Raw genomic sequence first — 13,649 nt, forward strand, 5'->3', positions numbered from 1 at the left:
ATTGCTTCCCTGAGTTTAGTAAGATGAAATGTATTTCCTACTTATTACTGAATGTCATGTTTAAGGTGGTGGGTGTGAGAGCTAAATCTAGAAAAAGTAACAAAGCATAATTATGGCTCATCACTTTGCAGTCTAATCTGTCAGTCATATGTAAGGAATTGATACACTCAACGTTATTCAGCCTGATTATTAGATTGGTCTGATTCTTTAATTTCTTGGGGGTAATTCTTATTGTTATACAGTTTTATGATACTTATTAATAGGGTTTGACATCTAAGCAAAAGATGAAGTAACAGTAGATAAGCAGGATGAGCTTCTGCTACAGGCTCTAAATACACTGAACTTCCATTGCTGAGCTCTCACAGTATATTCAAGTTGCAGCAGGTGTAGCAATTAGAAAGATCAATACAATGGGAAAAGCGTTACAACAAAAATAAGATGACAGAAGGACCAGCATGACAGAAAAATGCTATAAAGGAAGGGAAGAAGATTGCTCACCTGTATCAGAAGATTCCAGGTTCACAGTAGAAATCTTCACGTAGGAGGGATCTCCAGAAAGAGATCCATCCCCAGTGGCAGTAGCCCTTAAATGAGGTCTAAGAGAGGTGTAGTCAGGCCACACCCCCTTCTAGCTGCACAGCTGAATTGCCTTCACCTGTGCTCTCAGGGCTGACCAGGTCCTTTCCCCAGGTGCTCAATCAGTGGTTCAGGCCATGACTCAACAGTTCCCATATAAGAACTTCACTGCAGTTTCATGGGGATGGATGTGATACTAATTCTATATTATCCATGCATTTTTCAACTGACTGATAGGGAATAATCATATTCTGTTCAGGGTGACTGTTGTGGGTACCATGCTAAGATGCTATGTACCTATTATTAGGATAAATACCAAGAAACAACAATACAAATACATATTTATGACACGTAACTTTATTAATAATGGTCTTGGATCTGTCGCACCTACCAGGTGCCTGTCTTTTTTCACACTCTGCAAGACTTTCTGAAGAATAAACTAGAAAGGCATAAAGTTAGTTGAAGCTACTAAGACACACGTTTGTAGGTGGGTCTGGTTTGGACTTTTTTTTAAAAAAAGAAGTTTCTATGGATGTGTGCCAAAAGACAAAATTAAATACATTGAGAAATACAGTAGAAAGACTATATTTACAGTCAATTATAATGGGCACCGCCAACATATCCAATAACAAAAATAAAACAAAAACTTTTTTCATGTTTCTTTCATGGTTTTTTCACAGAGATTTTTAAATATGATTTTGTTTTTAAAAAATACAATAAGGAAATAATTACATTCTTAATATGAGAACATTATCTTACAACACACAGCCTGGCCAATTAGTTTGAAAGTGTCTTAAATGAAAAAAAAAAAAGATAGTAAATTAAGTACTCTCCATCTGAAAAATCAAATTACCACAATCACCTCATTAAAAAAAACACATCTGATCCCCCAAGATTATGATGTTGTCTTTAAAAAATCATCACTTATTTATTAAAAAAAAATTTCAAAGCACCTGGTACAGTAACAAGAGTTTGAGGAAGCACGAGTATAACATCTTCTCAAAAGACATAGATATGCAATGGTTTAAAATACAATATTTTTCCATTAAAAAAGTCATACTATCGCTGACTTTGTCTGGTGATCCTGAAATCATAAAAATGTGGAAAATACAAGCTCTGCTGCTTTTTATATAAATCACACAGCAACAGCACTGTTAAACAAAATGGAACGTATTTCACAGCACTGGATGTGGTCTATCAAGAGGTTATTTCCAGAGTTGTTTTTTGTTGTTTCATCCTTTCAAAACCTTGGCTATTATATAGAATAGATATGTCACTAAAGGATAAGGGGGAAGGGGGGATGGCTTTAAGGACCCTTTGCAGGAGGAAAGGTGAAAGGGGGTGGAAGATACAACACCAATATTGGGTAAATAAGATTGACTCAAATGAACTGAATTTGATTACTTTTGATTACTCTGCATTACTTGTTGTGGGACCACTTAATGGCAACTGTTACATCTTTGCAAATGTTGACTAGAAGCCTAATTTGCATCATAAATATGTACAGATATAAAATAAATATTTATTGAAATATACAAATAAATAACTTAATTTGAAATAAAAAGCCTAAATGAACTTACTTTTCTTTCAAATTTATTTCTGCTAAAATTTATGGGAACTTGATACTGCTTAGTCCATAGTCATACAGTATGGGATGTGCTCTCCACTTAAAGAGTTAATAAGTAAGCAGACCTAAACTAATATAAAAAAAATATACATATATCCTGGTTTCACAGAGAACCACATTGATATTTTTTTCCCATTATATTCGCATTCTCGTGGCACCTTGTGCAAAGCACAGTCCCAAGAAGCAAAGAGCCTTCTCTAATTTTGAGCCCCATTTCTCCTCTGCTAAGGTCAATTAGATCCCTAACTGCATTTGGGAACAGGATTTAGCCCTTGCATGTAGACTGTTACAGACCCACTTTTCAAAAGCACTTGGCATTCACGGCGGCCTGATTGGAGGGAGCTGCCATGCATTGAGACTTTCTGACAGTTCAGCGCTGGGGCCCTGGGTTTACTGATCCAAACAGCTCCCACAGGAGTTCCTCTGATGCAGCAGGTCAGGGATGAGCTGAATGCTCAGCTGACCACATCAGCTGTCACAACCTGTCTAGGCTTCAGGAATTACAGTTCTTCCTAAAGAGAAGAGGCAACCTGTGGGCCTGGACCGTAAAGAGATTTGCTATCCTTGATAACTACTGCATTGCCTGCTTCTGCGACTTTAATTGCAAGTCCTAATCATCTATCAAGTTTCCAGCCCTAACTTCTCCAATTATCTCAAAATATGAGTAGTATTTCAATTTTTTTAAATTAGTTTTTTAATCTTCACAGTTGAGGAGAAAAATGTTGAGAACATGACTGAAGGCTTTCCAGAAGCTTAAAAAAACAAACAAAGAGAATAAAAACCCCAATTTGTTACACGTTGTTTTTTTCTATCTTATGCCAATCTTGAGATTTTGAAAGGCTTCAGCTGGCAATTTAATGCATGTAATTTCACAGGAGTGACACACACAGACAAAGATGAACACGTCTATAATGTCACAGACTAAAATGCAAGATACTGTTTCCTAGTAATCCGACTTCTGTCTGAGAAAATCCCCAATTCTTTGTAAAAATGTTTATAAAAAAGCCTTGAAATTATCATCCTTTCAGTCTTGTTTTCCTCAAAAATAACAGCTGAGGTCTGAAAAGGCGAAGAAAATGAAGTACAGCAGTGTTCTATAACTCAAGTTTAACAATACTATATTTAAAAAAAAATACATGACTGACCTCAAAAGCTATTCTGAGTTGCCATTATCTGTTGAGGATTAATTTCAATTACATTTCTTTTTCTTTTTCAAAAAGCATAGAAAAGAAGCAATATCTAAAAATACCTGTTTGCCTTCTAACAAAATCAGAAATGAATCACTGCTAGGCAACAAGCCTTTTGAAAATGACTGGTGCCTCAGAATAAAGCTAATGTACTAAAATCTATTTTTTTCAATGTGTGGAAGCTTTTTATTTTCCAATGACAAAAATCTACCTTAAAAAGTATCTGAAAACTCTTCTCAGCTGAGTTGTGTCATTCCACTGTCTCTCACTGCCATCAAGGCAGTAGCAGTGATGAACTCCCCACTTCCCAGTCCAAGCAGGTCATGCCATTCATGTGAAGCCATTTCTTCAGTTTTCTTTTGCCACATGGACCACTAGTAGCAATGTGACCACTTGCCTCAGCTACCTCTGTGTCATGCAGAGCTCTCCAAAGCAGTGTCACCTGCAAGAGTACTTATCTGAAATGAGTTCACATCTGTCTTAAATAATGCACCAGTCTTCAGTGCTGTTCAGGCCATTTGATGCAATGTAATTCACACTGCTGGTCTGTACTGTTTCAGAAAGTAAACTTTCAATTGCAACTATATGCCTCTTTTTACTTACTACGGTTGGTTTGCTTTTTGGTTTCCATTTGCATTACCAGTGAAGCTGGAAATAAAGAGTTACAGGTAATAAAAAGGGGCACATGTAGTTACACAGCAATACAGTAGAGGGAATACAGGCAAATTAGCGCCAAGCTACCATTAACTTAACAGAATTATAAAACTTCTTATGTTGTATCGCTTGATACACCGGATGAGTCCTTTGCAGCCTATGTTGTGGTCCATAATAGGCAAGGCCTTTATGGAAGTGAGTGGTTTTGCTGTACTTATGTTCCGTTTTTCATCTCCCATTCCTGAAAGGGGGGAAAGAAATATGGAAAATGTTAGAGAAATCAAGATATTTCACCATTGTCATCAGATGTGCTAAGCCAAAGCCAGCTGAGGTCAGTAACAGTTTTTTCACTGACACTACTGGATTCCGCCATTAGCCCTCAAATTAGTTAGAGAATGCTAAAACCTGACAGTCAGTTTCCACTTTCCACCCCATTCAACTACACCTGGAAACCTTTTCCTAGTGCTTTCTAGGGCTTTCTACGTTACATATGTGAGAGAGAAGCAAGCATTTAATATCTGTTATGGCTGACATACAGTGATTGCTATTCTCTTCCATTTCTAAAAATTTTTTATTTTTTAACAAAATTCCTGATAGGCACACATTTATATGACAAAAAAAAGGAAAGAGATTTAGGTAGGGTAAAGTAAATCGAATAGTTAACACTACATTTGTTTCCTATATACAGAATCTAAGTTGATCTACTGCTCATTAAATTTTAGAAATCTTTTTGCTTTTCTATAGCTCCGTTTCCCTGCCTCTTAGCTGAGGATAATGAATGTTACCAACCACTGCAAAGCATGCAATCTGTAACGCTTTCATATATTTAAAAGAAAAATGTTATTACTGGAACTTTTTATCATAGAATCATAGAACCCCTAGAGTTGAAGGGGACCTTTAGAGGTCATCCAGTCCAACTCCCCTGCAATAGAGACATCCACAGCTACATCAGGTTGTCCTGGGCACGATCCAACCTCACCTTGAAAGTCTCCAAGGATGGGGCATCCACCACATCTCTGGGCAACCTGTGCCAGTGCCTCACCACCCTCACTGTAAAAAAAAAAACTTTTTCCTTATATCCAACCTAAATCTCCTCTCCCTAAGCTTGCAGCCATTTCCCTTTTTCTATCATCACAGACCCTGCTGAAACGTCTGTCCTCTTCTTTCCTGTAGCTCCCCTCTAGACACTGAAACGCCACTATCAGGTCACCTTAAAGCCTTCTCTTCTCCAGGATGAACAGCCCCAGCACTCTCAGCCTGTCCTTGTAGGAGAGCTGTTCCATCTATTGGAGCATTTTTGTAGCCCTCCTCTGGATGTGCTCCAGCAGGTCCATGTCTCTCCTGTACTGAGGACTCCACATCTGGATACAGCACTCCAGGTGAGGCTTCACCAGCACAGAGCAGAGGGGCAGGATCACCTCTCCCGCCCTGCTGGCCACACTTCTTTTGATGCAGCCCAGTATATAGGCGGCTTTCTGGGCTGCTGGGTCACATACAGCTTCCCATCGACTGTTACCTCCAGGTCTTTTTCAGCAGAGCTGCACTCAATCCTTTCACCCCCCAGCTTGTATTGCTGGTGGATGTTGCCTCAACCCACCTTGCATTTACATTTGTTGAACCTCATGAAGTTCATCTGGTCCCACTGCTCAAGTCTGTCTAGCTCCCTCTAGACCACACCCCACAGCCTGGTATCATCAGCAAACTTGCTGAGGATGCACTTGACCCCACTTCTTCTGCTTGGTAAGTGAAAAATCACAGTAAGATTGCTATGGTTAAACACCCTGTTAAATCAAACTTGAGACTATTGATTCGGCTGATAGCTACAGTACTTCCTAACAATACAATGGAGCAGAGGAGATAAAGAAAGCTGGGCTCAGCTTAGTACATCTATGATGTACCAACTCCCTAAATCACATCCATACAGAGATAGGAAATAATGAAGCTCTAAAGGAGTTGGCCTCTCACTGAAGTAATCTCTGTGGAGCCATCCCACAGCTGCTCTCAGCCAGGAACAGGGGTCTACAAATTCCTCTCCCAGCCATCAACTATGCGGAGATGCTCTGCAGGCAGCTTGCTAACTTGGCTCTCAAGCTGAATTCCTGAGTTTAATGCTCACTCCACATTATTTAAGAGCTCTAGCTGAGAACTTTTATTTATATATGTAAATATCTGTTTCTGCTGCTGAAAGCGGTAAAAGAATTAGTTTGGCTAAACAGCTCTATGACTATAAAACACCATCAAAAGTCACAGTTGGTGGCTTTAGAAATGCAGGAAAAATAAGTTTACTATTTTTTTTAAGCTTGGCTGGCTTTTTTCCATATAAAAGGTAATTTTATTAAAGTATAATACATTCTTAACATCCAATTTAACAATTTAAATTATGACAAACCTAAATTTTAAACACAGTATTGATGAACTCTAGATTACTTTTTAAAACGGGTGTTAAATATATAATCTCTATGTCTGTGCTGCCAAAGCTCTACAGGAAGTCCGTGGCTGAGCAACTGGGAAGAGAATTTTTTTTAAAGAAGTGTTGAATAAGCCTCGAGAGCAGCAGCTTCTTTTGCAGGTGCAGAAGGAATGTCTGTTGGTTTCCACTGCTCCTGCAGGTTCAAATCAATGAAAGAATGTTTAAGTCAACACCGACAACCTGTCGGGAGCTGGAAAACCAGGAGACCTCATTTTACTACAGTCTCCTTCCAGCAACACAGATTAACAAAATCACAATTCCTTCTGACTGACCCAAAATATGCCCCAACATGCTAAAAACACGTATGTTACAAGAAAAGTTAAAAAAAAAAATAAAAATCCAGCAGCAGAGAAGGGTGCAGTGCTCCAGGGCTACCAAGAGGGCGGCTGCAAACAAGAGTGGCTGGTGACGGGCTCAGCATCCTGGTGCAAGGGAAAGAGTGAAAAGGGAGGCATTCAGTGCAGGGTAGAGAGTGAAAAAACAACAATTTGAATGCTTATACAACCATAATGTTGGGAGACTTGCCAGCTGCTGAAGACACAAGTGTTAGCACGGATGTGAAATCCGTTTCACTCCCACACATTGCACTGACATGCATGCGCAGAGAGCCAAGTTCTGCTCTGAGATACTCACGTGTGACTCCTTTTGTTTAGCCACATCTATAAGGCCTGGGCTCACTCACAACTGCAAAAGGCCAGAAGAATTGAGAGCCAAATTCCACCCTTGCATATGCACTTTTAACGCCCACTGAAAGGCGGGTGTGCTGCAGATGCATACCTGATGGCAGGATTTGGCTGCTGCTCCTGGCGAATGGACTGAGCACAGCTTGGGTTGCACTGTCTAATTCAGCAAAATTTCATTGTTAATATTTAGTGCATGAGGCTTTCAGGAAAAAGCTGCTAAAGCTGAATTGGATACTTTGAGTTATTTTTCCCAGGGTGGGAAATGCACTTAGTAGCTCTACAGACTTTCAGATTAATCTAATCTTATATTCATGATTCCCCTCCAACAGGACTTGACCAACCTATTGTGCCACCCAAAGTGCAGTGATATCGAACAGCACGGCAGGACTTTTCCTGTATGGTATAAGCTGAACACAAAAACGAAATACAGCTGTAAAGTATTCTTTACACCAACACTGTTCAGGTTTTTATAGGTTCCTCCAGATCTAAAGATTAAACGAGCCTGACCAGTCTGTAGCACTCATGAAAAAAATCCATGCTGCTTTTTGTCAGGACTGTGCTCTGACTGCTAGACACATTTCCCCAGTAATGCTGTGCTAACATGCAAATCCAAAACAAAAATGTGTAGTTAGAGATGATATCTTTATGAGACAAATTACAGCATAATTGGAATTCAAAGATAAGATCTGGAGTGCACAAATTCTTCTCCAAGTTTCAAACAGAAGCAGCAAACTTCAAAGTTAACAAGAATTGAAAGCAATCACTCCCCGTTTAATTATTCTTAGCTGAATGTAAATGAATCAGGCCAACTAACAGAAAAGGCTACTGATGCTCATGGCAAAGAGGGAGGAAGTTGTGGAACGCTGGTGGAAACACACTCACATAAGCTCCAGCAGGAGAATTAATTCACTGCAATATTGAGAGCCTAATGGCGGCTAGAAGAGACACAGGTAGTCAATAAGATGGGTCATAGAACCAAATAATCTGCTAAGCTGATGATTTTTTAGTATCTAGTACATTTAAGTACCAGGCTTATGCTCAGATAATGTAAATGTGTTTTATTAACGAAGACCGTGACTGCTTTTAACAACAGTTATTTTAAAAAAACAACTACCTTGAATAATGTTTTATTACTTCAAAAAAAAAAAAAAAAGGATGGCACAGAAACAGCTGTCTATGATTATTATTACTTATAATTGCAATTAGAAGTGAACTACCCAATCAACAAAAGCATGAGCCAGTGCTACCACTGTCACCCTTACTTAAGAGCTGCCCACGTGCTTAGGTTCTATTGCAAATGTAGCCCACAAGAATGATCATGCAAATCTCACTAAATATAAAGCACAAAAATTAAAAAAATCTGTAGCGTTACAACAGGAATGCAAACTTCAGCCTGGTACGTGTTGAATTAAATTAAACTGATTTTACTTTAAATGCATTTTAGGAATAGGTAAATTGCACAATGCATTTTCAATTAATATAGTGCAGGATTATTCTCTTCTTGTATAGCTGGCAAAGATCAGCCTTGATAATGTGTTCCATCAGAACTGTGAGCTCTCACACAAATTTCAGCTATGCAGCTTAGTGTAACATTGAATTCTAGATGGACTGTCTACTCTACGCACCACTTTCCTTGCAAATTAAAGTTAGAAAGGAACACGGGGAGAAGTGGAATTAAATCCGATTATCATTAATCTACAAATGATTCCCCCAAATCACTCCTGCCTAGAGGACAGCATTTATAAAGCACAGATGAAGTAATACAAATGATCTTGATATGGCACTGCCAGTTCAGAAAGCTAAATTTCACCCACAGAAAAAAGAGCCAGTATTTCCCTCTCTCTCATCTCTCCATGAGTAAACATAAATCCTTTTTTTAAAGTAAGTAAGAAAAAGAACAGAGAAAGAAAACTATATATGTCTTCTCACCTTTGCTTTTCGAAGTACATGCCCCCGACATGGAGAACTGTTTGATGAGGGAGGTCGCTTCAGAGCTGCTGCACTGTTCACAGGTATTGAGCACTCGGTGTCACTGGTATCACAACTGGAGATTGGAGAGTTTTCCAAAGTTCGGTGCTTGAAAATTGGAGACTAATAAAGAGTGAAAACCCCACATTGAGTTTCCTCCAAGTAGTCACATAGGCAATATTGCTTAGACTTAGAAATGCAGAAACTACTTTTAAAGAAATTGTCTTCATGATCATGATGAGTAAATGAAGAAGGAGTTACAACAGAAATAGAGCGTATGTTCTCTGATGAAAGTTCATTCTCTATAATAAAATGACAGTGGGTAATGGGGAGGTTTGACACATGGCTCTATGATCTCTGTGATACAACTACCCAGCTGTTTCAGCCGGGATACCGTATTCCATCACCAATGTGTAGGATGCAGTCTTTGCAAAGGGTGACAGTGTGACCAAAACAAATAGATCTCAGTCACTGCATGATGATATGGTGCATTTAAATCTCTCCTTGGGAATGAGAAATATCTCAGTTTACAAACTCTGTCTACAAACCCTGAGTGAGGACAAGGGTGAGTCAGCTTTTGTGCGTTGTCCTAACACAAATATTAACCGCATATATACAACTTGTGATTCCCTTCTTCTTGCTCCCCATTGCTTTAGAAAGTATATCATACAGAGATGAAGAATACAGGTAATGAAGATAAAATTCTGTATACTTATTTCATGTACTTAATAAACCTTTGGAAAACTCTGACTTCCCACTTATTTTAATGGAGCCATCCTAGCCTCCTAGCCTGTGGTCTTGGAATCTGCATACCTGTGGGCTTGATGTTCCTGACTTGGGCTCAATAGCCAAGCCCAGTGTGATGCCACCAGCCAGGGCTTTCTTAAGGCTCTCTTTCACCTCAGTCAGTTCTAGCTCCAGGTTTACACGCTCAGCCTCCTTTGTCTTACATTCCTCTTCCAGCTTCTTTAACTTGTCTTCAAGAATCACTTGGGTCTTCCTGCCTGTCATTCACAGCAATGTTGTTATTTCAACAGGAAGCTTTAATTGACACTTCTACAAAAATTATTTTTCTTTTTTTAAAAGAAAAAAAAGAAAGGCTCAAAAAATCACTGACTTCACAAGAATGTTGCATAATTTGCAAAAAAACATTTGTCATGTAAAAAGTTTAGCAACGGGAAGCAAATGCGATCTTTCAGGCTCCTTCCCCAGATTTGAAGTCTAACTGCAAATCAATGTCTTTGTTATTTTTCCATGTAATGAAAACATAATTAGCTAGCCACAATAAAATTATTCCCATATTATGCTTGCTTTACATATGCATCACTATCATCTCATAGGTGTGTGTATCTATATGTACACAGACATCTGCATACAAAATTTGTATATGTATAAAAACCAAATACAGATATTACAGACTATAATTTAACATCAAGACCAAATTTCACATAATGGCATCTCTTCATCACAAAATGTCACAGGCAGGACTGAGCACAAAAAAGCATCTCATACCAGCATTGACTTCGATGGCAGCACGTAGATCTTTCCTTTCTTTTCGGAGCTGAGCCAGCCTATTCCGCAGCGCTTCTTTCCTCTTTAGCAGTTCCTCTTCTTTGCTCTGTAACCTCTTTGCATCAGCCTCCACACGATTCTTACCATATTTGTACTGTTCTGCATCTGTATATATTAGATGGTAATTATTTATTTGATCCAGTTGGACCTTGTCTGCTGCCATTTAAACTTTGGTCACAGGTTAAAATAGTATATACAAAAATCTTAACCCTCCTCAATTTAACTTCGGGTTAATCAAGCCTTTATAGAATAGATGTGTGTGAGTGAACATGTGCTTCCTCAGCTGTCCAGGCAGCTCGTTGCCTCAATGACTCGGTTCAACTAACAGTAAAACCCAAAACTGTACCCTGGAACTGAACATCACATGATGCACTTCATGTCTGGAGGACATCTATCTTCCACTGGCTTTTTCTGAAGTTATGCGATTCCTACTGAGCTCTGAAGCACAGCTAAGGAAATACTATAGGATAGACAGTTTAACCTCTAGGTTTTATTACAGTGTTTTTTAAAAATGTCTTAACCTTCTTTGTAGTTCAAAGCAAGGAAAGAAGGCTTCTATTTATCTCAGAAGCCCTGATTTTTAATTTGAAGTGGTCAAAGGAAAAACTACAAAACTACATTTGCCCTTTTTGCCTAGTTTCCATTTCTATTTCTAGTACCTAAAGCACGTCTTTTCTCACCTGACTGAATAGAACAAAATGGCATTCTCGGTTTATTTGATACTTATGAGCTTTCTTTCTTTCCTTCTTTTCTTCTTTTTTTTTTTTTTTTTTTTTTTAATTTCCCATAGAAATGCTTTCTTTTCCTGGCTCACGTATATTTGTTCTAATTTATTTCACAGGCACAATTATACCTCTGCTCCTGTAGCAACTTAAAGGAAATAGGTCACCCCACAGATCAGTTTGTCTGCATATCTGAAGGCCGTCCATTCTACCTAAACTATTCCTGAGAAACAGCTGCCTAACCAGTTTAAGTCAGCCACTGGCAACTGAGATGCCTTTTCTCCAACAATCGACTCCAATGTCAACTGACTTGTGTAGTTGGAAAGACACAATTTTTTAATCCTAAAACCTAACTTTATTTTCTTATATTCCCTTTAAATCCATGACTCCTTAAAAATTTACCACAGTCTCAAAAAGTCACATTCATTCCTTCACTAGCAGAAGCCAAATTTTGGAATCCATATGTTAAAAATTACAACTATAGCTCTTTGTTGTCTTTTCTTCTTTAAGGAAAACTATCTCTGTTAGGATTGTTTTTAATTACTAAAAATTTGAGGGCTGGAAATTTGACAAGTCTTCTCATATTTTCATTTCTTCCTATAAAATTTCTTTTCTGAACTTCCATCTCAGAAAGGATGTACTCATATTACCTACGGGCAATCCACCTGCCCAGAAGAATCCATATTCTGAATTTGCTATTTATGGTCTGAAATCTCATCTCTCTAAGGAAGCTTTTAAGCTGTACATTTGTTTTCATTATTTTGTTATATCTTTTTCATTAGAGATAAGAGTAATTTTTCTTATGAGCACCATAATGTTCTCATGACATTCCTAGCTTCTCACTCTCCTCTTCCCACAGGAATACAAAATTACCCTACACTCCAAATGAAGAATCATTACTAATTTTTTTTCCCTCTGCTCTCATGGCTTTTTGCAGCCACAGAGATACATTTATCATTCTCCACATTACAACCTTTTATATCATGGCATGGCTGGAGTAATAATGAGTCACTAATGCACACAGTATCTCGTATTCAATGTCACGGTGGGCATCTCCTGCCCAGTCTCTCAGATATAGAAGAGCTATAGTGGCTATTCATCTTGTTTTCCAAGAAGACAGCTGTCTTGGGTACCTTCATGGTTCCATTCACAGTGGTAGCAGTGAGTAGATATACTTACTGGATGCTGTGCGCTTCACACATGACACCGATTCAGGTTTCTTTGGTTGGCTATTTAATGTTCTCACTTTTCCAGTGATCCCGTTAGCAGTTGCAGGAGGTTTCTTGCCTTTAAACTGTTTAAAAATAGAAGTACAAATGGGCCTCAGCTACTCCTGTGCCTCTGGCATGGCAGTTATCCACTCATCAAGGGCAAATCTTGACAAAAAGCAGCCTGCTCAGAGAGCCTTAATAGATTGCATTGATCCAGCTAGAGACAAAGCATTCTCCAGGGACTTGGTCTCTGAGAGCAGCCTGCTAGCTGGATCCCAGAAGGGAAATCAACAGGAACAGGAATAATGAGGGGATGAACACTCCATTTCTAGTGGCACCATGGTTTCCAAATTATCTGAACATCAAGCATTTACTATACTAATATAGCCACTGTGAGGCAGAATAGTTGTTCCTTATAATAATTTCATATAGTAAATATTCCTGAAACACAAAAGTTTTTTCAACACTGATTGCCCTCATTGATTGCTCAACACGGTTTGCCACAGAAAAATTCAACACTTTCTTATTTATTATATAACCATTTGGTACATGTGCTTTTGTTTCAAAATGATTCAGTTGTTACACAATTTTAAATGTTAAGAGTTAATACATTATTTTCTATTCTACGACTGCAAGCTTCTAAAAATTTTTCTTATTGAAAAAAATGAAACAATGAAACCAAGGATGAGAAACATTGTGCTGCCTACTCCTCACATTTCCACTTAGAATGTGTTAGCCAAGCACATCTGTGCCCTGGCATCTTCATCACATCTCCTTCAAAAACCTTTAGAGGACTGAAAAGAAAGTGGAATGAGAATCCTGATGCAGCAGACCAAGTTCAGGAAGAAAATAACAGGCAGTAATTTAAATATGGTGCATATAATATAATTTAGTATTTGTTTATATATATTCACATTATACATATATAATATATAGCTTAATCATTCCAGATATGTGAATTTGCTGTCACAACCGAGTC

The 13,649-nt window shown here is 38.4% G+C and overlaps 1 protein-coding gene across 12 annotated transcripts in view; it reads right to left on the reverse strand.

The window, feature by feature from the left end:
* Nucleotides 1-915: 915 nt before the first annotated feature.
* The window catches only part of AFAP1 (actin filament associated protein 1), a 114,976-nt gene continuing 102,242 nt past the window's right edge, over nucleotides 916-13,649 (reverse strand). For 3 of the 12 annotated variants that reach the window (XM_085223532.1, XM_085223533.1, XM_085223531.1), the window contains exons 14-19: nucleotides 12,639-12,753; nucleotides 10,678-10,842; nucleotides 9,979-10,169; nucleotides 9,127-9,288; nucleotides 7,148-7,354; nucleotides 916-4,285 (exon numbers count right to left, since the gene is read on the reverse strand). In XM_085223532.1, coding sequence (XP_085079658.1) covers nucleotides 7,193-7,354; nucleotides 9,127-9,288; nucleotides 9,979-10,169; nucleotides 10,678-10,842; nucleotides 12,639-12,753 — 795 coding nt within the window. In that variant the 3' untranslated portion in view covers nucleotides 916-4,285; nucleotides 7,148-7,192. The other 9 variants (XM_085223535.1, XM_085223536.1, XR_014883230.1 and 6 more) reach the window with 8 other exon arrangements.

The sequence above is a fragment of the Meleagris gallopavo genome, chromosome 4 (genome assembly GCF_905368555.1).
Source record: "Meleagris gallopavo chromosome 4, MGAL_WU_HG_1.1, whole genome shotgun sequence".
Classification (NCBI taxonomy): Eukaryota; Metazoa; Chordata; class Aves; order Galliformes; family Phasianidae; genus Meleagris; species Meleagris gallopavo.